At 52.5% G+C, this 27589-nt stretch overlaps 3 protein-coding genes across 3 annotated transcripts; all 3 read right to left on the bottom strand.

The window, feature by feature from the left end:
• Nucleotides 1-4334: 4334 nt before the first annotated feature.
• On the bottom strand, nt 4335-7994 carry NCS54_01475900 (Repressible high-affinity phosphate permease; the record flags this gene model as incomplete). The annotated part of the gene is made up of 8 exons (XM_053159888.1): nt 4335-4805; nt 4865-5205; nt 5259-5518; nt 6094-6409; nt 6457-6538; nt 6587-7083; nt 7148-7380; nt 7444-7994. The coding sequence occupies 8 exons, from the start codon at nt 7992-7994 to the stop codon at nt 4335-4337; spliced, it is 2751 nt and encodes a 916-aa protein (XP_053015863.1).
• Nucleotides 7995-11783: 3789 nt separating this feature from the next.
• NCS54_01475800 (Hypothetical protein) lies at nt 11784-13015 on the bottom strand (the record flags this gene model as incomplete). The annotated part of the gene is made up of 2 exons (XM_053159887.1): nt 11784-12770; nt 12845-13015. The coding sequence occupies 2 exons, from the start codon at nt 13013-13015 to the stop codon at nt 11784-11786; spliced, it is 1158 nt and encodes a 385-aa protein (XP_053015862.1).
• Nucleotides 13016-16525: 3510 nt separating this feature from the next.
• Nucleotides 16526-18086, bottom strand: NCS54_01475700 (Hypothetical protein; the record flags this gene model as incomplete). Its single annotated transcript, XM_053159886.1, has 2 exons — nt 16526-17549; nt 17617-18086. 2 exons carry the CDS (start codon nt 18084-18086, stop codon nt 16526-16528), a joined length of 1494 nt encoding a protein of 497 aa, XP_053015861.1.
• Between the last annotated feature and the right edge of the window lie 9503 nt (nt 18087-27589).

Raw genomic sequence — 27589 nt, 5'->3', positions numbered from 1 at the left:
GACCTTCTCAGCCAGCACATGTCGCAAAAGCCGCGTCAGAAACTCCTCGAAACCAGGGTGCCGAGCCAGTGGCATGTCGCATAATGGATGAACAATCACGGGACCAAGCTCAGCATTCTCCAACGTCAAGACTTCAACTAGTATTACAAGGTCCATCGTCCAGTTACAGCTCTACCTTGTCGGAAGGCCCAGCGTCGAATCGTGCGCCGCTTCAACCTTTTCCTGCTCTTCCACCAATTCGACCCCTAAACCGGGGTCATATCAGCATTGACTCTACAAAAGTCTTATCGACGTCACAGCCGCCACCAAATGTGTGCATCTTACCACCGATTCTTCCTCCTAGAGGGCAAGACACGACATTCCATGCCATGTCTACCCATCAGTGGAGTAATCCAGCTACTATATCGCAGGTGGCAAATCCCAATGCGGCAAGCAGTCCATTACTTGGCACTGCCCCATTGCCAGTTGATCAGGATTGCTTGTCGACTGGTCAAGGTCGAGCTGCTATCCATGCAAGTCCGTCAGCACCTTCACGGTTCAACGAAGTTGGGCCAAGCAATTTAGGTCTCGAGAAAGCAAGATCTTTATGCGCACCCATGCATCCTGATCTACAAATCCTAAGCGAGTCAGAATCACTCGACTTGAACCATTGGGCTTATAAACTTCCCGGGCCGCTCGTCGATTATCTAAAGGAATATTTAAGACAGAAAGGCCTGGTTTCTGAGTTTAATGGGCTAAGGAACTCTGAAGGTTTCTACAACTGTCCTTTATGCGACAAGAGAAAGATGAAAAACTACCAGCGCCCAGGTTCATTCACTAATCATCTGGTGAAGCACTGGCGTTCATTTCAACACAGTTCAGAAGTCCGCCTGTCGGAATCATAGTTCACAGTTTCAGAGAATTAGAGCGTATGACTGCCAATCGATCTTTATGATATAGTCTGCCTATCACCTGTTACCTTAAAGTGATGTTGTTTTGTTTATAATATGGGAGCTGATAACGTACATGATAAGCGCGCGCCGCAGACAAGCAAGCGCCGCCAAAATCCTTCAACCTCTCATCTTTTCATTTGATCAATTGATTCTCAACAACCAAACTTGCCACAATTCAATATCGTAGCGAATACCCTTCTTGCTCTTCAAGCCCTTCAAAATGACTCAAAACTTAGCATCCGACGCGCTGCTGGTATCTACAAGGTTGATGAGCGAAGGCTACGTCGACGACAGAAGGGCATTCAATCTCGACGAGATATTGTCCTAGCTCGCGGAGACTATCTGATCTATAGGAACAGATCATTATTCAGTTTATCCTCGACTTAGACTCGCGAGGATTTCCCCCGCGACTACGTGGTGTTGAAGAAATGGCGAATCGACTGCTCGCCGACCGCGACGCGCCACCTATTGGCAAGCGCCGGGCTTCTAACTTCGTCAGGCGGCACTAAGAGCTAAAGACGCGTTTTTATCGTAGATACAATTATCACAGAGCTAAATACGAAGATCCGAGCCTTATTCGCAATTAGTTCTCCCTCGTAGAGAACACAATCGCGAAATATCCCTTCGATTGCCAGGAGGGTCCAGGAGGTAGCTCTCCCCACATTACCCCTGTCATATGAGCAGTACATGCGGGAAACATGAATATATCAAGGGGGGATGTAAGCAGTGTGATGTCGCGATTTGTAACTCAAAATATTGTGGGGACTTATATCACAATGTAATTTAGGTGGAGGATAATGTACCTTTCATGCTCTCATATTTGATTGGCTAGACATCCCTGTAGTGACTTAACTGGAGCCTCCTGACAGTCGAAGGGATAGTATCACCCTTGCTGACATCTGCAACTTTGGAGACCGGCTTGATGATAGGCATGATCGCAAGCGGGGTCGTTAGTACAGGCGCAGAAAGGCGTAGAAACCTGAAATCAGTCCAACCTAGAAACCGGGAATGGGTTACAGTCATTCCCGCTATCGACGCAGAAGGGTGGGTGATCCACCCGTTCATCGTGGTTGCGGGCCAGCATCACCTCTCCAGCTGGTATCAAGAAAGCAACCTCCCGGGCGATTGGGCTATCACTACGACCAAAAACGGCTAGACCGATAACAAGACGGGCCTCGAGTGGATCAGGCACTTCGATCAACACATAAAGACCCCAAAAAATGGTCGCCATCGTCTTCTGATCCTCGATGGGCATGAAAGCCACCACTCTGCCGACTTCGAGACATCTTGCGAGGAGAACAGCATTATCACGCTTTGTATGCCACCTAATTCGTCTCATCTACTTTAGCCTCCTGACGTCGGGTGCTTTGGACCGCTCAAAAAGGCCTACGGTTGGGAAATAGGGCATTCGATCAAACGCTCCATAACCCACGTTTCAAAGACCGACTTCTTTCCGGCCTTTACGCTGCCCACCAAACCGCTATGACCAAAAGCAATATTCAGAGACCTTTCAGAGCCGAGCTTGCTCCTTTAGACCCGGAAAGTGTCATAAAAGCTTGATGTGCTGCTACGGACTCCAACACCTGTTGAGGAGGCGAGCCTCCCCAACCCTTGGGTCTCAAAGGCGCCAAAGACCGTCCTTGAGGCTAGCTCTCAGTCTGAATACCTCAAAAGTTGAATTAGAAGGTACAGAGTAGCTCCCCGGCATCTATTCTTGAGGCACTTGAGTCATTTCCCAAGCGAACGAAGGAAATAATGCATCAGATAGCATTATTAAGGCCTGAGAACCAGATCCTTCGACAGCCAAATGAGGCCCTTAGCAAGCGGCGCAGAGTAAAAAGAACGCGCCTCCAGAATAGAGGGAAGATGACTGTAGGTGAGGGAAGAGAAGCAATTGATCAGATGGGTGGTGATACGCCGGTAGCGGCCGAATTGTCGAGAAGTGGTGGTCAAGGAGAATCGGCGCGAGCGAAGGAAAGGCATTGTGGAACATGCGGCAAGATTGGTCATAACACAAGAACATGTCCGATAGTTGTTGCGACGTCTGGGGAAGAGGATAGCGATTGAATTTAATTGATCAATGCTTTGTTGTGGTTTTTATTATAGTTCTTATGTTGAAGGTTAGGAAAACTGTATCGCTCGCTTGTCTGTATCGCTCGCTTGTCTGTATCGCTCGCTTTATCAAGTACGTTATGGAGTACCGGTAAACATCACCTCAGGGTCCATTTCCGGCCCCAGGTGTCCCGAAACTATTCGCTATTACGGCCTTCCGGGAAAGTTATATTTCTTTTTTTCGAAAACCTTCCTGCAGATCACAGTCATCTCCTCGGCCTATTCAATTTCGCACTTTGTAATTACTTCCAGCAACATTTTCATCTGGGACAATACGACCGCGCGTGTCTTACCCAAGCTAGTTAACCACTTTTCACGTCAGCTAGGTTAGAGCGAATTGTCTTGCAATTGTTGTTATTACCCTAGCCAATCACTGTGAGCCAGCCCATCTCATTTGGTCCTGTTAGCCGCAGCAAAACCAGGCCCAACCTGTTGAGACCGTATGACCAAGAGGGTCCGATCTGCTGGTGTCTGGGATGTGGATACTGTGTAATGAGCTGTGCTCCTCACAGACACATGTAACTTAGACTTTTCAACAATAAGAACACCGTCTACTCCCGCAGTATTGCTTCATCAGTTTTGGCTGTGATTGCTTCATTGAACAAACTTTCCGTATCCCGCTTGTACCCTCGTGATGACCGGGGTCTGGTGGGGCGAGGTACGGCTTGGAGGCCTATGGACACTAAGGAGAGAGATAATATCACCAGTTTGTTTAACGCACCATAACCATCGTAGTGGTCAAACTGTTAATTGACGGCTCGTGCTCATTTTAACCGCCAGCGGACCCAGGTCTTGCAAGCGCCAAAAATTTCCCATACAAAATTACCATCCAGTACCCCTCTGCCGATAAGACCCCTCTACTAATAAGCAAAAAAAAAGTTACCCCATACAAACTACTAATTTTCAACCCCCCCACAAGGAGTCACCAGAAATACAAAAAACAAATTAGTTCCTATTTTTCAGCTTAGAATCGAATATATTTTAATATTCTCTTGGTCTTTTAACTGCGCGGCCTACGCGGGTCCGTACAACTAGTAACTCTTCCGCCTCCGAATTTGAGCCCTCATCCTCTTCCACTCCTCCCACCTCGATCACCTCCTCAACAGCCTCTGTCTCTTCAATTGCTTCGTTTGGCTCGGAAATAGTGTCACCAGCCACTAGAGCCTCGGCTAGTGTCATGAACTTCCTGTTGGGATTCGGTATCGCCTTTCTCTTCTTGCCTCTGCTCAACCGCCCGACTTCCTCCTCCAAACTGGCTACTCTTAAACTTAGGGAGGCGATCTTTGACTCTTATGCTTCGAAACCTTTCGATATCACAGAATAGCGCCTTCTTGTTGAAGGGCTTTTGTTCTTCCCCAGATCCCTGATATGACGGCTGGTCTTTGGCGTGTTATCAGAGTCGCGTTGCCCGTCGCTGAGGCCGTCTAATGCGGGCGTCGTTTCCTTCTTGTCAGGCTGGATCTCAGGATGTATGAGCGCTTTCCATCGTGAAATCGGCCAGTTTCCAGTCACTCTCCAACCAGAAAGGATATTTTTCTTCGTCATACCCACTTCTCTGCCTTTGGCATAGGCCTTGATGAAGTTGACCTTATCCACCAGCGCAGAATCAGTCAGGCTTATCAGCTTTTGGAGTTCTTTGCGATAGGCCGCCTTAGATGCATTAAATAGACCATTGTCGAGTGGTTGTAGGCCGTGGGAGCAGTGAGCCGGCAGGTAACAACAATACACGTTGTTCAAAAAGCACGTAGCCATCCACTCATCCTAGATTTACGGTCAGCGACATCCCCGGCCCAGGTGGCCCGGAAAAGGCGGATACGAACAGATACATGGCTTCGATGACCATCTAGTATGATAAGCCTCGCATCTGACTCATCTTCCGGTTGTGTTTGGGGAAGATAGACCTGTTTGAGCCACTCGACCGCGATATGGTTGTCTATCCAGCCGTTGTCGGACGTGATGTAATACCAGTCAGCCACTTCCTTGAGCTCATCAATAAACCACTGTTGCTGAAGCTCTTTGCCTTTAAAGATAATCCCCGGCTTCAGAAGACGGCCAGTTGCAGTTGCGGCTTCGAGAAAGCTGGTCCAAGTGCGGGACTGGGAGCCTTTGAGGAAGGCTTTCTTCTTAGGGTCGCTACTGCCGATAACTAAGGAATCCAAGCCTATATTGGCAGCTAGTTAATTTATCTCATAAAAGAAACGACAAAATACTCACCAAATCCGGCCATAAAGCCGCCCTCGTCAACATTAACAGTATTCTCAGGTTTGATCCAGCCATATTCGCTCTCGCGGATATCAAAGTACCAATTGACGGCGGTCGAGGTAAAACAATTGAACCTCAACGCCTCCTGGCGTTTTCCTATCTTGGTCTTTATGGACGGATGTCGTTTCATAAACCTAGCTAGCCAATATACGCCGATAGGCTTTTCCCTGCCTTGCTGTTGTAGGAGGGCAGCGACGGTGGCGCGAACTTGACTGTGAGAAGGAGCATAGCCCAAGGCCTCTTATCGAAGTATCCAGGAAACTAATCTAGACTCCTAAGACTTAGATAACAGCTGGGCGGGATGGGTAACCTCGGACTTTGGCGGTACACCTCTTAATCGGTTCGAAAGAGTCGGCTAAGGGATGCCGTGCTTCTAGGCGGATTAGTTCTGCGAGAGACCGTTATCCGTGACATCCAATATTGCTTCAATAACGTCATCCTCTGTGTAAGAAGCTCGAGCCATTTTTCAAGGCGATTATAGAAGGCCGGCGCAGATAAAAATCCTACAAGCTTTGTGGAGGAGTGTTCGTGGAGGAGGCATTGATAGAAATTTTGCGATAGTTCCATGCGGCCAAACCGCCCATATAGCATAAGCAACAATAACATAATACGAAACAGCATGAAACTCTCAATAAGACACAACTTATTTCACGTAAATAACTTCAATTTTGGCCAAGCACCGTGTAAGTGAAATTGGGCATTTTGTATGGGGAAACTTTTTTTTTGCTTATCAGTAGAGGGGTCTTATCGGCAGAGGGGTACTGGATGGTAATTGTCGGCGGCTCACCGGCGCAAGGCATAAGTGTCAGCGTTGGCGTAGTCATCCTCGCCGCTGAGCTCCTCAAGAGTCTTGCGAGCAGTCTCGGGAATGAGGAGGGTAGTAAGGCAACCGAGAAGCATGAAAAGAGCATAGATCTCAAGAACGTGGTCCATCCAGGGAGCCTCATTGTCCTTGGTAGCACCACGGGTACGAAGGATGGATATGGCGCCCTGGCCGATGATGGATCCAATCTTGCCGGAGGCGGCAGAGATACCGTGAGAGGTGGATCGGTAACGGGTGGGGAAGACTTCACCGGGGACAACGAAGGTGGTAGTGTTGGGACCTAATCTGTTAGTCCACCGCCCTTGAGGAACAAGATAGAAGATTTACCGAAGTTGAAGAAGAATTGGGCAAGCACGTAGATGGCGAGCAGACCGTTGGAGGAAATATGGTGGTAAGCGAAACCCATAACCTGGATATTTGTTAATATCAGCAAGATAATTTGGAGGGGGCAACTTACAATGAAGAGAATAGTAAGAATGATGAAGCCACCGAGCTGAATAGTTTTACGGCCAAGAGTATCAATAGTGGCAACGGAAACCCAGTAGCCAGGAACAGCGCCAGCAAGGACAATGATGATGTTGCCGACGGCGGTGTTGTATAGGAACTCGTACACGTTGTGGGCATCCTTGCTCGAGTAGCCAATAACCTTGAGAATAGTACCGTTGTTCAAACTGAGTCCATAAAAGGCCACATCAAGGCTGAACCATGATCCAGCAGTTCCGAGCAGAAGCAAGAAGTTCTTGAGCTTGCCGTAGTGGCGGAAGAAGTCACCCCAGCCGGCCTTGGGCACCTGAAGGTTCTCGCGAGCACCCTGCTGGACCTGAGCGCGAGCGACCTCATCAGTCTCACCCTCACGCTTGCCAGTCATGTAGGCCTTGACATCCTCGTCGGCTTTCTCGACATCGCGGGCGACATCGAAGGTGTAGCGAGGGGTCTCGGGGATGGTGAGACGGTCTGGGTTCCCCACGAGGTTAACCCATGTCAAATCAGTATGCCAAGACGGACTTTGGACACTTACAGTAAAGGGCAATGCAAGCGGGAACGGCACCGAAGCCGACCAGGGTACGCCACATCTTGTCGACGGCGACCTGGCAACCGCCAGTGCAGCTAGTCTGATTGGGGGCGCCCTCAAGCTGGGACTTGAAGCCGAGAGTGAGGAACATCATGACCAGGGCGGCGCAGAGCTGGCCCATTCCCTGCATGGCAAATACAGCAGCCATCATAGCTCCTCGCCACTTGGTGGTCGCGAACCTTTCGCATGTGTCAGCAGGGGTCCGGGTTGAAGATACTCCACCACCATAGCTGCAGACTTACTCAGAAGTAATAATAGAAGAAAGAGGATAGTCACCACCAATACCAACGCCCATGAGGACTCGCCAGAAGATGATAATTCCGATAAGAGAGGTAGATGGAGAGCCAGCAGTCAAGGCCTGACCGAGGGTAGCAAAGATGATGACAATGAGTTCCAGACCGTACATGCGCTTTCGGCCGAAGATATCAGCAAGCATACCGAAGCCAAGCTGACCAATAACAGTACCAGCCGAAGTTGAGAGCTTGATGGCGTTATCCGCGCTGGTAGGAAGCTTGCCCGTGGCGGGATAGTAGACAATGCCAAGCATGATGGTTAGCATGGAGACGCAGAAGATATCGTAAGAGTCAGTGAAGAAGCCGACACCGGCGACAACACAGGCTCGAACATGATACCAGCCAAAGGGAGCCCTGTCGATCTCGGCGAGGGCAAGACGACGACGCTCGTTGGGGTCGGCGATATGAGCAAAGTCGTTGTGGAAGTTGCGGAATGCACTGTTGCCGCCGGTTGTCTTGGCGACAGCGGCCGGGGGGGCACGCGCCTCGTTGTCAGCCATTGGACTGGATGGATGGGGGAATTAATAGCGTATGCCAAGAATGGATAATTAGAAACAAGTTGTAAGTGAGAAAAAGAAGAGATGAAAGCTTTGATATTCGTGTACTTGAGTGCACTTGAATAAAGACACAAGTGAGACCTTGCGCCTGTCGTCTAGACAAAGGAGCAGAATCTTCTTTTTGGGCACGATGGCCAGCTTGATATATATATATATGAAATAACCAAAAGATAAAAAGGTCTTACTACGGCATCTTCCAACGACTAACTGGGCCTCCAGGCGTCCTTCAGTTCCGTGCGAATTGATGACTCCTGCCCATCCACGCTCTTGCCCACCCGCTCTTGCCCGCTCATCTCTCGACGGCCGGAAACGAAGATAAACACAGCTGCTGGGAGCCTCAGAGGGTTCAGGCTCGGCCAAGGATGAGGACGATGAGCACAAGACAGTCGAGCTTGTGAAGGGCCCCAGACAAATCAATGGGTCGCTCCCCCCCACGTGCTTCCAGATGCCAAGACCTTTGGCTGCAGGAGCACTAGAGACCTTGTAGGATCTCGGCAAACGGCACGGAATTAGCGTGCTTCCGACCCACTCAGGATCACTCTCATCCATCTCTACTCGTGGATCTCCTCGCCAAGCAGAAGCCTACGACGACCATCTGGCGTAAGAGGAGACAATTTACTGGGTGCCCCCCTTACTATTTGGCTTTAACCATAAGTCAATGACCGAGATGATTGCAGATCTTGCGACGGAGCTTGTTGCTGATTGAGCTTTCCTCTTTCCGGACACCGAGACCTATAGTTTGCGCCTCCAGAGCCCTTATTACGCTTCATGGGCCGGGTCGCGGGCAGCAGAGGCACCGGTAGCCGTGTTACTGGTTTAACTCCATTAGCGAAGCTGGGCGCCTTTTGTCTTTTTGACTCCCGTCTCGAGCTTGTCTCTGAAGCATATCCTTCGCGTCCCGCGCTCCGTCAGTTATTGGGTGTCCTTCACATCACGAGCAAGTGATCAGCGATCTTGCTTTCAGATCAGGCATGCTTCTGACATATCCTCGCCCTTCTTGGAGCTCTATGCCACGTACCAACAGCCATGTCTGCGCCTGTGCCTGCGCCTACGTCCACGCCCAACCAGGAGGAGGAGCTGCCTCCGCGCTCCCTCGAGGTCCTCACTAAACCGAAGCAGAAGTTGCAAGCTCTCAAGTCGATGATAGATAGTGTTGCGCAACAACGACAAGTCGCCTCTCGCGCCCTAGGTATTATTCTCCGGAGATCCTGCCAGAATCGGCCATACAAATGTGTGTACGTATGTATATATGTATTAAATCCCCGAAGCCGAGGAAGACCTAAGAAGGGGGACATTGAATTAGCCCCTGAGCGCCCGTGAAGAGAGCATGTCCCCTGTCAACGATTTTTCCATCCAGAGCTGCTAGCGGGTGGTTTGAGGTTGGCCGCAAGCTGGCGGCGTTGATGACACTCTTGGTTTTCTTCTGAAGCGACTTGCCGTTCCATTCTGCCACTCCGGTAACGACGGGGTTCGCACGTTTAAGCAGTCAGAAACTAAATTAAAAGTGCAGACAGATGCTTCTATGGGTCTGAGACTAAGATACGATAGGTTCCTAGCTCATCTCTAGGACAATCTTCCTCCTAAGCCTCAAAATCCACACAGCATACAGCACCCAACAAAGGACAACACTGGCTAGTCCGCTAGCGGCGACGCCTTCAAACTGCTCTGGCCGACTCTACATTGCGGTCGAAGCCCACCGGCCGATTTCTGCGGCACTGGCGAAGGTCGTCTCGACGCCTGCAAACCCGACACGGCGCGCTGCCGGCACTCGTGTCTGGACGATCTGCTGGACGGCGACATTGTGTGTCCAGTAGCCAAACCCACTGAATCCTAGGGACAAGAAAATAAACGCCGACAGCAGCGGGAAGGTAGATGCTGGATCTGTCGTGTTAATAGGCACCAGTACGATGGCGATATAGCAAGGGATCGTAAAAACGGCTTGCGTGGACACGCCGGAAAGGCCAAGTGCTGCGATGGGTTCGGGGATAAGGCCGAGGGGAAATCTGGCCAGGAGGCTGGCGGCTATGGGGAAGATTATGGCCGAGGAGATCTCTATGATGGATATAACGGTGCGGGCGAAGGTAATAAGTGAGTAGGGGTAATGTCGACTCAAGAGATACGTGGTCATGGAACCAGACAGGGATAGGACAGAGAAGGGCTGTATGGCCGTTGACAGGGAGGCCGGGAGCTTGTTAATAGACTTGTTTTAAGCTTGAGAGTGAGATGACATACCCAGGCAAACATCACTGGTGAAGTAAAGTGCGAGACTGTTCTTTTGCACTTCCGGCTCGCTCACACCTTCGTGGTCACTCCCCTGTTCAGATCCTGCAGCATCTGGCTGACTGGCGCGTTCCCGTTGAAGCACAGCACAGTGGTTCCAAGCACTTCTAGCAGAGATCAGCTCAATTCCAACCGTCATCATATTCAGTCCTGCAGTGACCGCTGCAAGGACTGCCGAACTCTGTTGTGCAGCAATCCCAGAAACGAAGATCGGAGCCAGCATCTTGGAGATCAAGTCTATCCTTCTCATAACGGCATTCAGGTGGTGCGGCGGCGGCTCCGAGCATTCTGAGGCAATGGTAGGAACCCAGTCTCTTTCCATGACGAACTGGTTACCCACCGCGCACATCCTTTCGATGATGTTGCACGAGATAATGATCGCTACCAGGATGGTTTTCGAAAACCGACCGCATATGAATCCCAGAATGTCGGGGTTTATGCACTTAGTCGCCCGAGTAGGTGAAGCTGGCGAGAGAACCGCCGTCGTTAGTCATTAAGCATCTGATCCCACGATCGCGACACATACCGGATAGAAGTAGGTAACAGCGTATTCGGATAGGCTGAGGCAAAGAGCAAGATCCGGCGCAAACGTGTTCAGCTTTGCGGCCGCTGGCCTGGGGTTTCTTGATGTCGGACGATCGGTACTGTCACTGTTGTGAACTCGTAACTTCTCATGTTCCAGGTTGAAAGGAAATGAGACACGTAAAGGCGTCATAGTAGGCTTCTCTTGACGACATGTCTATCCGAGTCGTGACCCTCTACTGCGTCAATCCTAATCCAAGAGCTTTGAGGCTGCGTTTGCTGACCTGGACAAGAAGCGGAACCGCTTCGTCAGCGGTGTCACTCATCTTCACTTGCGCTAGCTTTGGAATCTATTCCCAGGATATGGAATTTATGTTTCAATTTGTTCACTGATTAAGAGTGAGAGGGGGAAGATGCTCTCAGTGTTCACTCTGTGGACGAAGGTATATCGTTAAGGTAGTTGAGATGGCACGCAGACATTTGGCAGCAAATACTCCGTTTAGGTCGCTTCGTTTCTCTCGAGCTGTGGAGATGAAATTTCGATCCCACCCTCCACCTCCAATATGCCGTCAAGATGACGCAACGTATGGCATTTCATAGCCGGGAGCGGTCAGTTGGGCCAGACCATTGACGGAGCAAACATGCACTAGCAAACTCAGACTTTAACAACACGCGTCGTGACTGCCATCTTGGAACCGGGCAGTCCATGTGATGTCGATTAATGCACCGAAAATGTCGAGCATACTAACCTGGATTTTCGCCATGTTTGTTCCTGAGGCATCGCTGCTGTAGCTATCCAGATAAATATGCCATATCAGCCAATTAGAGCTCCTCACGGAGGACAACGCGGATAACTGCGGCAAGTCCAAGTTGACTCATCCCGTGATAGTTCGGCTTTGCCCTGCATTCTCTCCAAAATGATATGGGTGGCTATGACGAATCGGCCACATTGTGAATGACTGTGAACTCCAAGGCCATGAAAGTAATGTAACCGAGCAACATAGTTCCTCCAATCCAACGATCAAACCTTTCACCGTACCAAACGGCTATTGTGAGCGCAAGAGTAGAGCCCCAGAGGATACATAACTCAGGGATATTGACGTTACCCCTATTAAAGTCCCCCGAGATAGCGATCATAACAATGCCCAGGCAGAGCGACAGGAGGAAGACATTGCTCCCAACGGTATTAGCCACAAGAATCCCTATGTGGCCCCGGTTCCCGCTCAGGACAGCGACAAATTTCTCAGGCAGGGTGGTTGCGACGGCAAGGATAATAATACCGAACAGCACGTCGGAGATGCCAATGGCGTCCGTGATATTGATGGCGGCGTGCGAGAGGACATAGCCGGCCAGGCAGATGGCTAAGAAGCCGAGCACCAGGAACCCGATATGGTATCCCAGGCCTCGTCGTCTGCGGCAGTTTGACACATTTGTGGCGACCTCGGGACCGCCGCTTACTTGCTGGCCCAGTTCGTTATTATTCTCAGGCTCCTCTTGGCTCGCCTGTGCTTCGCGCCGGCGACTGCTGGCAGACCTCGTCGATCTTGTCGACGACGCGTCGCTTTCGTCATCGCTGCTGTCATCGTCCGAAACTTCCGGCGCGGTGAGCCTTCCCCGGCTAATGGCCCAGCCTATGGAGACCAGGTAGATCGCAAAGAGCGCAATCAGGATAGAACCACAAACCAGCCAGATAATCCTGTGAGAGAAGTAGGTGATCGGCGTGACAAAGGTGGTGATAATAAGCAAGAAGAGCGAGTACATCCGAGAGCTCCTGTCAAATTTGACGTGCGAGCCCCTAGGACGGAATAAGAGCCCGAGCGAAAAGGCGCCAAGGATGTTCGAGATAGCTGACCCGATGATGTTCCCTACTGCTAACGAGGGCCGGCCCTGGACAAGGGAGGCAATGACGACGACGAGCTGCGATCTATTAATCAACAGAGCGAAGGAAGAGAGTATGGACGAAGTGGGTTCAGTTTAGGTTGAAGCCTTACCTCTTCCCATTCTGCGCCGGCGGTAGGCAGCGCAATTACCGTGTCTGGAATTCCCGTCCGGCAGGCAACGATAGCAGTGTGGTCGACAAATCTATCGGCGCCAAATTCAAGCAGGAATAGAGTACTGATAAAGGTGGCGACATTGTAGGCGACGGCGTTACCGTTGACCATGGCGATGGTAGAATAGAGAACGCAGGAAGTCGAAAGGGGAAAAAAATAATCGGATCGGCGGAGTTTGTGTTGTGGTGGGGAACTGACTGTTGTGCAAAAGCGGAGGGTTGTACCGTCTTTTGGCGGGGATTGCTGTTAAATTTGAGCCGTTTACGGATTACTTGATACGCTGTGTATTCTTCATGAGCGTTCATAGCACAGACGGCATGAGAGGGTAGAACCTGGCCTCAGGTCTTGCTAGAGTCCGGTAGCCCGACCTATCTCTCGTTGGTTAGAGCATGGCTCGGGTTAGATACTAAGGATTCGGCGGCATCTCATGCCTTATCCCTTCAATCATGCCGTTTCAGAGCGCCAAGGGTCCCCCCATCATACTCTAGCTCGACATTCAGCAATCCCCGCATCTGGACTGAGTAATTAAAATGGCTCTAACCTGACTCTGCTGCGCTCATGTCTGAATCTCCCCAATGGAAATCTAATCTAACTTCGTTCTTCATGGTTGTGTCTGATAAACCGCCCCAGTCTCGAGATGCTTCGTGTGCTACGCGACCTAAGACGCGTCCCCTCGGTCTCGCCATCACCATCCTCCTAATGCCTGCGCTAAAAACACTAGAACCTCCTTAGCTTTTTGTATTGGGTTTCAAAATTGTTTGGTTAAACGGTTTTGAAACGCCCATTCCGTCTTCCATCCCTCCCAACTCTGCAATACTTTTATGGTCCAGCAATCTAAAGGCTCTACTTGGGGGTCTCAAAATCGACCATCTCCTGACCTTCGTACCAGAGGTAGGGGGTGGATTGACTAGCAAAAGAAGGGCTGACTCGCAAAAATGCAGCTAGCCCAGACATATACGCTTATCTAGCAACAGTTACCCCGCATGTCTACATAGATAGATGCAACGGAATGCAGATAGACCCTCTAAATTCTAAGAATGAAGCTGATATTTTCTGCTGCTAACGAGGAGCGGCCCTGCGCAAAGAGAGGTAATAACAATAACGAACTGCGATGTATTAATTAGTGGGATAATGAAGAGTAGTTCGGATCGAAGCCTTACCTCTCACTATTCTGCACTCTTGAGACACTGACAAAGGCATACATATGATGCACCTGCTCTGAATGGTTCCCGCACATTGAAAGCTCAATCATTGGATCCTAGCTATTTCATGAAGAACCGTGACCAAACTTACTAGTAATTGCATTTATGCCTATGCGGCTTCGAGAGAAAAGGGCACTAGAGTTAGGCCATCCAAGCACATAACCACAACGACGGCAATAAAACTGTTACTACGGTCGCCAACTCGGTTCGCATGCAGGTCAAGGAACTAATTCAGTGTGATATCTAAGACCCAAGGGGCGAATACAGACGACGCTATTTGTTCAGCTAGTCAGTGGCCGGGGTAGTTATTGAGATCAGCAAGGCCTTTGCTATAATACCGTTACCGCTGGGGGTAGGAAACATTTGACTAGCTAACAGACTCAATTCTATTCATCGCCGAGACACTATTTCCAACACTCCGCTGGTGCTTCTTTACAATTGCAACAGCAACAACAATCCGGCCCCTGCAGCAGCTATAATGGAAACCGCCATCTTCCCGGCACCGCTGCCAGCCGAGTCGGTGGACGACGACACACCAGCGGTGGAAGTAGATCCAGAAGTCCCAGTCGTAGCTGGCTTCGTTGCCTGAACCTGGATGCCTGAGATTATTGCCGTAGCTGAGCGCACGTATGAAGTAGACGTGAAGGAGCATTGCGACATAATCTTATCGACATCTATTCCTCTGAGTGTCAGCCATCTACATCTAGCCATCCACTAACATGCCATCTTAGGAGTTTATACCTTCCGTGTCCTGGCTGTTCTGAGCCATGCAGCTCGCGCAGAGCGCCATCACGGCAGCAACGTCGAAGCTCTTATTCGTGCAAATACAGTTCGCCTCGATAGCCTCATCAGCCTCGTCGCTTTGGCGTAGCCGCAATTTCCTTTTTTTATCATTATCTTTGTCCGCTTCGTTGGGGTCGACATCGCATGTATTGGTGAGATCGACAATGGGCTGGCAGATTGTCCTGCATGCCGATGGTACATCGTCTGCACGGAGCTCCTCTGCTAGGGTAGCAGGGATGACCGCAGCCAGGCCAGCGAGAAAAATACTGGGATGCATAGGGAGAAGAATGTGCTAAAGTAGTAGTAATAAGACTGGGACTGTTGATTGATATGAGTTGGATCTGATATTTGGAGTACCAACTCGAGAGAAACTACGTGCTTTTATACTCAACACAACATCTAAACAAGTTAACAGGCTTGAGGATATGACACCCTTCGAGATTCCCGGTTGGCCAATAGTAACCAGCCTAAGTCACAGTGGTTAGTAGGAGTCCCCAGCCTTATCGGTGATGTTTGAGCTATTTCAAGGCTTGAAACAGATATAATGTCTAAAAATACCTACAACCGTCTGTAGCCCCATAAATTAGATACTAAGAGCTACCAATTTTGTCGAGGCGCGGGACAGCCGCCACGCCATTCTGTTTCGTAGTCCCCCGGCGTTTGAGATAATGTATCATGAGTCCCCTCATTCAAACGGGTCCTTGAGAGTCCGAGCGCCTGAGCTTTTTTTTTTTTTTTTTTTAGCTTCACTAGCACGAGCCCTCGCTACCTGGATTAATTCTAGAACATATCCCTTGAGCTAGCCAAGTGCCAAGACGATGGCGCTCAGACGCCCTAACGGCTTCCTAAGGGTAACAAAGGGGCAGGCCTCGTCGCACCATCCCTTAAGAACCCTGCGAAACATCCGGGGTATAAAACAGCTAGCCTTAACCGAGGCAGCATTATCGCCAAGAGAACAGAGTCGCCAATCACTCAGGCCATCTTCGCGGTAGAGTACCCTACAGTATCCCTTCAATTGTGCGAAGCCTAGGAACTATTCGCAGGCGATTCTGCCAGAATCGTCCATACAAATAGGTGCGCGGGTTCTATGCATTTACGCAATACCGCTTGCCGCTGGACCTACTCAAGCATTCTAGTCAGGAACGGGGCCCGTTCCTGATTTTGAACCAATCATAGAACTGGAATTTCTACAGGGGTTCCGTGGCTTGGAACAGGAGAGGCAAACCGGTCGCGGTTTGCGCAAAGGAGCCTTGAGGAACGAAGCTTGATGTTGTAGAATCTGCCTGGTTAATCCCGCTCGCTAAGGTGCAATGACGCCTTCCCCAGCGGAGAGGGGAGGATCATAGGAGAGGCTAAAATGGCAGTGCACTGGGCTCCCGTTGGTTCAAACCAGGTGGGCAGTCAGATCAAAGGGGAGACTCGTTTTCAAAGGGAGAATTTTTATAGGGCCTTAACCACTATAACTGGCCCCCCACAAGAAGACGTGTGCGGTCGCCAAGGACGGGTAAAAGCGGGGATCGACGTAGGCACCAGAGCTTAATTGTACGACTTGAATGTGGAATATATAAAAGGGAGACGATTTCCTACTCATTTGCACTCTTTGTGATGACAATAGATTTCCCAAATAGCCTTTCTATCAAACTTTGGATACTTCTTCCAAATATTTGTTCTTCGGAGGATGGCGGTTCCGGCTCGGGCGGTTGGAGGATTCCGACACAGCAGCCGTGATCGTGTCAAGGACGGGTGTAGGTGCAGGTAGATGAGTTGCTGGCATCAGGGGCCTCATGAAGGACGCAGTGGGGCTCTGATTCCCGGCACAGCTTGGTTCGGGCTCGTCAACAGTTTCCTGTGAGCTCGAGCTGCCGGCCAAAAGATGTGTTCCCGAGGAAGGGATAGTGATCGGGGACGTCGGCGGCTGGCGCGGTCTCTTTGCCGGCGGTGTGTAATCGACGCGTGAAGCTGGTCGCTTCGGCGTCGGCGAGGTGGAGAGGTAGTGGTACTGTGTAGATGGTGTAGAGAGGACGGATGGTATCGATTCGCCCGGGGTCGAAGCTGGAGTCGGCGTTGAAGCGGGAAGAGGAGTCGGCGGGGCAGCAGGTCTGCGCGCTGTGAATTTGGCCTTGATCTCCTCGAACGGCGTATGGTTAGAAGATGATGAACGGACCGCTGATGTCGCAGCACCCGGCGGCGGCGTTGGTGAGCCAGGCCCGGAAACTCCCTTGTCGAGAAAGGTCCAGGAGTCCGGAACGACGATGAAGACGTAGTCCTGCTCGAGGGTCGGCGGCTGCACCATGAGATGATGGCCAAGCAGGCCGGCCACCTTGCCGGTACAGGTCAGCAAAACATTGCTCTGGAACTGAGTGTCTCGCCTCTCGGCCATCTTCTTGCAAAGCGAGGCCCACGGATTCGCGCGGATCGGGAAGATGACAAAGACTTGGAAGGGATGGAAGCCTCTAAACGGGGTCTTATCAGGATTACCGGGGGCAAGGAATGTGGTCAGCTGGACGAAGCCGCAACACTTGAGCTGGACATTGTCCAGCGTGGGCACAGATTCCTTTCGGAGGAGGGCGTGGCCCGGACCGACGACAGGGCCGGTAAAACTGACAATTGGGGATGAAAGAGGAAACTGATCGGCCGCAGATAGACTCCGAGGCAATATCCTACGGGCAGAGAGGTCAGAGAAAATCGGAAGAGCGACGGAAAGCGGACGAGACGAATACAACATACGGTTGATAGCCTTGGTCCCGCACGATAAGAGCTGGGATGGTGTATGCAAGGAGACCGCTATCCACAGACTCCTCCAGACCATCTTGACGCTCGACCTCCCAGGTCAGCGCAAATGGGTGGACACGACCTGCCATGAAAAACCACTGGTCGAACCAGTCTTCAGGAACAATCTGTTGATTGTATATGGACAAGTTGAGGCTGAAGAAGATGGAGGGAGACGGATCGGCAGGATCGGTACGCAACGGTGAGTAATCCGGAGCCGTGAGCCATGGAGGGGCCGGGAGGATGACCCTCGCGATGGTCTCTGCATTCAGGCCCCTGACGCGATGCTGGTCTGACGAGGCAAATCTCGAAGGACAGCCGGGTTGAACGAAGAACGTGATGGACATATCGCCGCCGGCGCTCCTCTGACTTGCCAGCGGCTTGCGAGCATGCGGCGGTCCATCGGTCGAGGTAATAGACGCAGACATTCTCGTAGATACTGGCTGGTTGTTCACGGGTCTACCTTGCCAGGCATCGAGAGACGTGGGTTAAAATGTCAATAAGTGCAAGGAGAAGAAGAGAGTCGGTATAGGTCAAAGTTCAGGTGAAAAGAAGATAAGAGAAGACGGGGATAATTAACGATGTCGGCACGGCGGGCAGGATTTGAAGCAAAGTCGAGTTGCGGTCGGTCATCGAGGAGAGGGGTAAAATGAAGCGAAAAATTCATCCAGCAAGACAACTAGAGGAAACCAAAATCTACACAGCGAGGACAAAAGAAAGTTCACCTGTTACAATTTCTGAGGGATCTGGATCATTGGGATAAAAGCTCTTGGTTTTTCTATCTAGTGAGTAAAGAAGGGTCGGTTTCTTATACATGAGATGAATTGGGCCTCTAGGGCGGTTGTGTTGAACTTGCTTATTTGGGGACGTATATGACACCAATCTCTGACTGGAAGTCCGGACTTCCAGATTGCCGGTCTGAGCAGCCTATCTGAACAGCTGGAAGACCTTCCTTCCGGTTTGATCAAATGTATGACCTTTTAGTCTGTTTGGATATGGCATTACATAGGCGAGCCAGGCGGTGAGCTTTTGTCTCCGACGGATAGTCGCTATTGGGCGTGGAATCACAGCTCAGACGCGTGGTGCAGGGTCGACGGCAGCGCGAAGTATCTCAGGAGCTATCCAGAAAAGCTTAACGATAGCGAATACGGTAATAAGTTCACGCAAGAACAGTACGGGGTCAAGATTCCAGACTAAGAAGGAACAAGCATAAGGGAGGGAGCGGGGTCCAAAGGGTAAACACACAGGTCTCCATATAGGTATGCGACAGCGTCCTGGGACCTGGGTTAGAAGTCGAGAGTTGAAGGCTAGCGGAGGAGTTTATAGCAAATTCTACATAGCTTTCCCGCAAGACACTGGAACATAAACAAGGCGTTTTCGGGACCCAGCAATCATAAAGACATTAGACACCGCCCAAACGCGCCGCAAGGAGTGGAATAAGAGGAGAAGAGCAAGGTATGACGGAACACAACACGGACACAGGAGGCAGGTCCTTCTCACCTACATGGACCCATGGATCCGACGTCGACGACTCGACCCACAACGTAGATCAGGAGAATCGCCTTCAACCAAACGATATAGTTGAGAAGGATGAGAGACGACGGGGACCTGCACATGGGGTCTTGCCTTGGCCTCGCCCGGCCGCGGCTTATCAGGCTCCTCCTCATCGACCAGTCCTACCAAGGGAGCCGCAAGGCATAGGCAAAAACGGTGAAGGAGGAATAGCAGGACTGATCAATGACCAAGAGGAGCCTTCACGCAGACACACACAGCCGGCAATCCCCGGTCTGGTCCGCCACACCAGGAACAGGCGAGGTCGTTCGGCGGTTAGAGCTAACGAAGGGCGCGCTCCGCTGCGGGACCTCCAGCCGAGGGAGTCTACAGGGTTCCCCGAGACAGGCGAGCAAGCTTACCCAAGCCCGCGGCCAACCCAACAAAGCCTGGAGAGTGAAGCCTCCTCTGAGACGCGCGAAGTCAGGGAAGAGGAAAAGCACCAGAAGCGGCGCCGTGGGAGGCCAGTCACTCGTACCCAGGCCGCCATCCCCGGTGCCGTCGCCCCGCGGGCCATACGACCTAGGGAGGCCACGCGCGGGCAAGAGCAAGCATCCGTGGAGCAACCGCTGCGCTCAGGATCTGGCCGCGAGGACTCCAACCTGGGAAGGGAGCATCCGCAGCACCGTTCGGGTCCAAACGAGGCAAACGCGTACGACCGCCTACGCGGGCTCGAGAGGCACAAGAACAGCAAACATTGAGGCAAATCATCCCGGCTGCACAGGAGGCACCGGCAGTGGCGGTGGCAGTGACAGAGCCAGGCCTAGGACCAGATATTTCATCGACCTTGAGTGCGCCCCGGCGAAAGAGGAAGACGAATACAGCCGGCAGAGAGGGACCGCCAGCAAAACGGGCTCGCTCAGGCGCCCGTAAGGAAAGAACAGAGCAAGAGTGGGAAGAGGACGTTGCTAGCGTTTTGCGCTGCCTGGATGAAGAATTCGCCGAGAAAGAGCGGCTGTCCCTGGACAAAGAATGGTGTACGCCCGTCCCGCAGGAGAGGAAGCTGTCGACCGTGCAGGCATTCTATAGTGCTTTTCACGACACCGAAACTTTGCCCATATGGACATGCGCGGTGTGCTACCGGAAGTGCGGGAAAAGCGAGCTGGAAGATGTAAGCTGGGACCAGTGGGAGTCTAGTTCTGTGGAAAAGCGCGACGGCTCACCTCTTACCTGCCGCAAATGCTTCCCCATCGGAGGTCGTATTCTGGCCTGCCCGGAATGCGTGAGCTGCCTGATGAGAGATTGTCTGTCGGCTGCTGCCCGGGTGCACGCTGGCCTAGGATGTGAGCATATGTTCCCAGAGGAACTAAAAGGACTCACCCCGGTTGAAGAGAAGCTCATCAACCTGAATTCATGCTATGGATTTATCACGAAGTATAGCGTCATGGATGGGCAGCGACAGGGCGTGACGTATCCAAAACATATCAAGGGACACATCACGGTATTCCCTAATAATGTTCAGGAGCTGGTCACTAGGGTCCTTCCTCACCCCCTCATCCAGGTCATGGACGAGATACACGTATCGTGGCACGGTGCGCAGAAACCGGGACCTAGCGATCTATCGAGGCTTCTGTCCGTACGGCGTCGTGTCGTCGAGAGGGCTCTGGCCTGGCTGCGGATAAATAACCCTCACTATAGGGACATTGAAATCGACGAGGCCGAGATGGACAGCTGGGGAACTCCGCCTCATGATGTGCCGTCACAGATCCTTGAGCGCATGGAGCGTAACGAACCATCTGCCTGGGAAAAGGTGCGTACAGCCCAGATAGTGCCGTCTACAGAGCGCGGGATAGATGAGGATGACGCTGTGGACATCGACGACATCATGGCCATGCTTAGGCGTGAGCAACAAGGAGAAGGAGGAGGAGGAGGAGGAGGAGGAGGGGCTGACCGCCCCGAAGAAGCGAGCCGAGTCAATGAAGCACTGTTTAGCAACAGAGGCCACGAGAGAGTGGGAGAAGACCGTCCGGGCGCTGGCATCAATAATCCTGAGGCCGTCATCCACGAAGTCAGTTCATCTGGCATGTTTGCACTCGACACCCAGCCGGATGTTGCGGACGCAGACAGGCTACAGTTCGCCTGGGAAGCCGTAGGCGAGGATGTCGAACAAGAAGCAGATCGGGCTGCTGGGGAAGGTGGCAGATCAGGAGGATGGGCAGGGTCGGCATCTGTGCGGCAAGGGCTCGGCCTAGAGCCATACATTTCAGTATCTCATGGCGATGACTTTGCCGACTCTCATGATCCCTCGTTCTTCGCCAAGACGTTTCCAACCCTGTTTCCATTTGGTACCGGCGGCCCTCGGCTAGTGGAAGAGAATATCGTCATCGCTGGCGGCGAGGCAGATGTGGGCATTGACGGAGGCGTAGAGGCGTCGGCGAGGAGCCTCCTGGCGTCACGGAACATGAGTCTCGCGACATGGGCTAAGGCGGTACTAAGGCGGCACGGCGGGCGCTTCGCGACCCATCACATCTTCGCTTTTCTCATCTTCAACTTGGGCGTCAGGTCAAGGAACCGTCGAGTAAGCATGTTAAGTGTGTTAAGGAAGGACTTTCCTTCTATAGAGCGCATCGTGCACTCCCTGAGCAGAGAGAGGCTGGGGCTGGCTCAGCAAGAGCTTGAGCTCTCCGGCCAGACCGCCGACGAGGGCATCAAGGAGCTGCTCAAAAGCCTTTCTTTGTACGGATTTAGACAACCGATGTCGAGGGAGCATCGTCTGAGCCTGCGACGCAAGATCAAGTCGCTTATCATCCGGTACGGCATCCCCGCCATCTGGTTTACGCTCAATCCAAACGACATTACCAATCCGGTCAAGCTGAGGCTGGCGGCGTACCGCAGCCGTGATCCCGAAGAAGCTGAATCATTCCTAAGGAGTCTAGATATGGCCTACAAGCGTGCGCGACTGGCGATCTCCGATCCGGTAAGCTCGGCCATCTTCTTCCACAGGGAGATCTCATTATTCTTCGAGCACTATGTCAAGGTGGGCGAGGAGTCAGTCTTTGGACGTATCAGCCAGTATTTTGGGGCCGTGGAGACTAATGAACGGGGTGCACTCCATGTCCACGGGTTATTGTGGCTTCAAGGAAATATGAGACTAAATTCAGTGTTGACGGACGTATGTGGTGAGGAGGGAGCGTCCTATCGCAGCAGTATCATCGAGTACGTCGATAGCATCTTCTCTGAGGTACGTCTTCGCCCATCATCACAGTAACGGCCAAGATCACGAAACGGAGACGATTTCGTTCCTAGTCTAACTATATCGCGGTATGAACAATACAGGATCTGGACCAGGAGGCGTTCTGCGCGGTTCGCGCTGAGAGATCGATAACGTCGGACATCTCGCCACTTCTTCAAAACAGTCCGCAGTTTGCTGCGTCCTTTGATGAAGAAGCCAACTTCTGCGCCGGCGCGACGCAGATTCACACTCACAGCCCGACATGCGTAAAGTACTCGTTAGGAAGGCGAGGAGGCAAGCAGGACCTCTGCCGCTTCAAGGCTCCGTGGAAGCTGGTCGAGAAGACGGCCTTCAACCCGGACGGCGTGTTGCAGATCCGACGGTCACACAGCATGGTAAACAGGTGGAACAAGGCAATTGCCGTCGGGCTCCGACACAACCACGACATCTCGTTCATCGCGACGCAGTGTAAGACCATGGCGCTGGTATATTATCTGACTAATTATGCAACCAAAGTCGAGGATCCAGTGTGGAAGCGCCTGGCCGCCGCATCAGAGATGCTGGATACGTTGGACGGCCAGCAGAGGCAGGGTCGTACAGCGGACCGAGGGGATGTAACCGACAGAAGCGAGGGCAGACAGAACAAAGCAAGACAGTTCCTGTTGAAGGTGGCCAACCGTGTCTTTACGGAGCGGCCACTATCGCAGGTTGAGGTCGTGGCGCATCTGCTGGGGTATCAGACAGAGTTCTCGGATAATGCCGCGTGCACGTTCACCAACGTATCTGCGCTCTACTGGCGCACTTTTCGACGATGGTGTTATCTTCGCCATACGAGCGGCGGGGAGGCTGCGGACGGCGATCTAATGAATGATGCTGTGCTCGTAGAGCAGGCAGGCCAGAGAATCTCCTACTTCGACTCATACCCTCACCGTGGGGCAGTGCTTCGCGGCCTGTGCCTCTACGACTATATGTCGCTCGTGATGCTGAAGCGCAGGGGCAATAGGAGAAATGAGAGAAGATCCGACGCCGCGGGGGCCGTTGCATGGGGTGAAATCCCTTTCCAAGACGATGCGCCATTCTCGGATCGATAGGTGCAGCGTCTGCGCAGGCCAGGCAAGCATGCTGTAGTTTGTCTGGATGGGTATCTAAGCATGGACTTTTCCCAGGACAATGGCGACGGGCCGTGCCACCGGAGGTTCGTATAATTAGCATAAACACCATCAAGCCTCGATATATATATACCCCATCCCTTTTATGTTTCTTAACTTTAACTGATTTCATTACTCTAGGGCCGCCGTGCAGCACCTAGCCCTGTTCGTGCCATGGGAGTGCTTCATATCCGAGTCATCTGGCGATATTAACGATATATGGACGAGGCAGAAGGAGAAGCTAAGCCAGAGGCTCTTGTTCATAGTAGACAATATCCAGCTGCTCAGACGGTCCGCAGAAGATGCAAAGCGCGATGCCAAACAATGGGCTGTGTCCTCCGCAAATGACGAGCTCGCGGCTGGGGAGACGGCGCTGGGGAATGGTGGCGTGAGCGACAGGGAAGATGAAGCGCCAACCGCGTACCGCTGCGACAACATCGGAGACACCACGCGACTGGTCGATGTTCTGAGGAGCGCCGGTGGAGCAAATCAGATTACGGCTGGTTCGAGGGAGCTCTCGGCGATGACGCAGCAGCTCTGCCAATTTCAGCATACCGCGTTGGGCTCAACCGCTGAGCTACGTGCCAGGATTACGTCCGAACAAGAAACGAGGACGGTGACAGCGACTCTGCCGGAAGGCCCGTTCATTGGAGCCGAAGTTCCAGCACAGAGGCTGTTGAGGTCTATCAAGTCACAGCAGGTGAGCACTTCGAGGGAGGCGGTCATGATGACACAGGGAATTCAGAGTCTACCCGAGAGTAACACGACCAGCCGCAGCGCAGCCGTCAACAGTGTGATGAGCGGGTTTGGGGACCATAACATCCAGTTGACGGCTGCAGATCCTGAGGGGAGCGGCCATGGTGCTGGCCCTGCGATAGGCATCCGCCTTAGACCGTCAACGTCCTTCCTGGCGGCGGGGAGACAGCTAGCAGAGCATTTCACGCTCAACAGAAAGCAATCAATCGCCTTTCTATTGATCTGCCGCCAGCTCGACCTGGTACACCGGAGCGAGGACGCGAATAGTGAACCTATCCCTCAGCTGTGCCAGTTCGTCGGCGGCGAGGGCGGCACCGGGAAATCACGGATAATTGAGGCTCTCGTGGAGCTTTTCGCAAGCAAGAGGATCTCGAATCGTCTGTTGGTGACGGCAACCTCGGGAACTGCAGCAGCGCGCATCAACGGCATCACAATCCACTCGGCCTGCAACTTCTCCAAAGATGCATCACGTATGGCCGGGGGCAGGGGCGCTAGTAGTGATGGTATCGGATCCTACACGCCTGCTGATCGATATGTGGACGGCCCTTCGCGGACGGACTGGCGGGAAAGGGACCTCCTGATTATCGACGAGGTCAGCATGCTCGGGGCACGTACTCTCTGGATGGTGAATGAGCAGCTGTGTAAGCTCCGGGGGTCTCCAAAGGACTTTGGAGGTATCCCCATAGTTCTCTTCTGCGGCGACTTCCACCAGTTCCGCCCCGTGCAGGAGAGGTCAATTCTGCTCCCCAGTACGGCCATCTCGTGGTTCGAACAGGATTCGTTCCAGGTAGAGCAGAGACACCAACACGACAAAGCTCACGCCCTGTGGCGGAGATTTACTACCGTCATCATGTTGGACGAACAGGTCCGTGCCGCCGGCGACCCTGAACTGCGAGCTCTGTTGAGGCGGATCCGGCTCGGAATCCAGGACCAGTCGGATGTCGATCTCCTCAATGGCCGGTGCTACCAAAGAGGCAGGCGGGTCCCATGGGAATCGGGCATTACTGTCGTCACGCCGCTCAACAGGAACCGCTGGAACCTCAACATGGAAGCCATTCTGGCCTTCCGGCGGCAGCACCAAGCAACACTGCGCATCTTCATATCCGATCACAAGTGGAAGGACGGTCAGCCGACAGAGGAGGAGGCTCTCATGATGCTCAACCATGGCGACGATAGCGCCATCCCCGTGCCGGCCATCTTCATGTTCGTCCCGGGCATGCCCGTCGTCGTCAACCAAAACACGCACCAAGGCCTCAAGCTCGTCAACGGGGCCAGCTATACGGCTTTGGAAGTCATCATCGACAAGGCATTTCCAGGATACCGGGTCTCGGCCGATACGATACTCCACTTTGGGCCCCCGGCGGGGATCCTGCTCACGGCGGAAACGACTAGGGACTTCCACTTCGTCGGCATGGTACGCCGGTCCGGTGGTGAATTGTTTGGTGGCCTCGTCAATTGCCTTGCAGAGTGTCGCGAAGACCTGGACTCTAGCTTGGAGTCTGTCACTGGCTTCGCTGGCAATTGGGCCGCCAGCATCGAAAGTGTTGATGGCAGGGCCAGCAGCTTGGGTGTATCCGAAGACATCGCTGCTGGGGGGACTCGGTTGTCGTGGCTGTTGTTGTTCTTGCTCTTGCTCCTGGCCGGTGGTTCGGTCTGTCGCGTTTCCGTTGGGCGGCGCATCTTCCTGATGTTGTCTTGCGCGTGGAGTGCGTTGCGCATCGCCGGGAGGGTTGATTGGTGCCTCGTACAGATTGGCTTCAGAGCCATATAGTTCGGCTTGTCGTGCGAGTTGGCTGAGGTGCTGAGGCGTGCGCTCGCCGAGCTCAAAAGTGCTCCTCGTGGCTGGCGACGAAGCCGTCACGAGGGCGTCCGGGTACGGTGTTAAGGGAATTGGTGTGCCGCGGGCGACTTCCTTAACACTAGGTGCCAAGGAAGTGTTGTGCAGGAGGGAAGTCGGTGGCTCGACCTGCAGAAAAAGCGGATCGAGCTCCAGGGTAGCTGGAAAATCCGTCGTGGTCCCGAAAACCACCAAGTCCACCCGCCTACCCTGGAGCTCGCACAAAAACAGCTCTCCCGAGATGACCACCATTCGACTCGCCGTCGTCGGTTTACTCATATGAGCCCGCATGTCAAAATGCGTGCAAAATGGTTTCGCCGTAGCATCCTTGGATTAGTGTGCACGGGCCGGGCCGCTCCATCTACCGGTAGGTTGCCGCAGAGGTTCGCTGAAGAGCCGTCACCAGGCATCGACCCGCCATTGCATCATCTAGTTCCGCCATGTCAAATATTTCGTAAGCCCGACGTAACTATTAGTCCGGTGTGGAGCTGGGTTCTCTACGCTATCTGTGAGTCTGAGAGGCAACTGGCTCGAATAGGAGTACTCCAGCTCAGGCACGGGCCCTTGGGGAAAATCTCGCGGCGGATACACTAGCTTTCACTCATGGGAATACTCTTTGTAGTTGAAAACAGTGTCTCAATAACCTCCTAAAAGCCGCAGGCCCAAATCAGGTCATTGTTCTCAACCACAGACGTTCTATTGAGTAATGGATCTACCAGGATTTACAGCATTTTCTAAGCTCTCCTCATGCCGGATACCATGGCCTAAATCGGTAGCTTAGTCAATAGTGTGGCGCCACTCGCATGATAAGGCTTGGTCCAGACCGGATTAGGCACTAGAGTATTATCGCCCCCTCTTGCAGACCCCATTTCCAGCACTCCGGTCACTGGGAACAAGACGTGTTATTTGTGGTCAGTTACTCGGGAACTTCCGCTTGCTTCCATGACTTGACTCCAAATAGGCTGTGGCTTAATAGTCCGAAGCCCCCTTTAGATGACTACGGATAGACCCCGCTTTTAAGCTGTGTTTGCCTCTCTCTTTTAGAGTACGCCAAGCCACTGGCATTGCGGAACGTTCTGCCAACGTCCGTACCGCTGCCTCTACTTGGGTGTATTAGGAGGAAAAGAACTGCGCCAACGGGGCGCCGCAGAATGACGAGGGAGTCGTCGTGCTATTTTTCAGGCTCACATTGACAAGTCAATGCCCTATTGAAGAACTCTCTAAGAGCATGGACTTGAGTAGCTAACTGCATGCTATGGTTACCTCCTTGCGTTACTTGAAGCCCTACTGGCTTTGGTTTAGCAATGCACTTACCAGGATCACCGATTTTACTGAGCGATACATGAAGATCTTTCAGAACAAGATCTATCAACCCCTTTACTGACTGAGCAGCCGCGAGGCTATTGGGGGGGTGCCATAAAACTCCAGGCCATGAATCACTGCGTAAATTCTTTCGCAGCCTGATCA

The sequence above is a fragment of the Fusarium falciforme genome, chromosome 13 (genome assembly GCF_026873545.1).
Source record: "Fusarium falciforme chromosome 13, complete sequence".
NCBI lineage: Eukaryota > Fungi > Ascomycota > Sordariomycetes > Hypocreales > Nectriaceae > Fusarium > Fusarium falciforme.
Note: the sequence above shows the minus strand (reverse complement) of the source record. Positions and strands in the feature narration are given on the sequence as shown.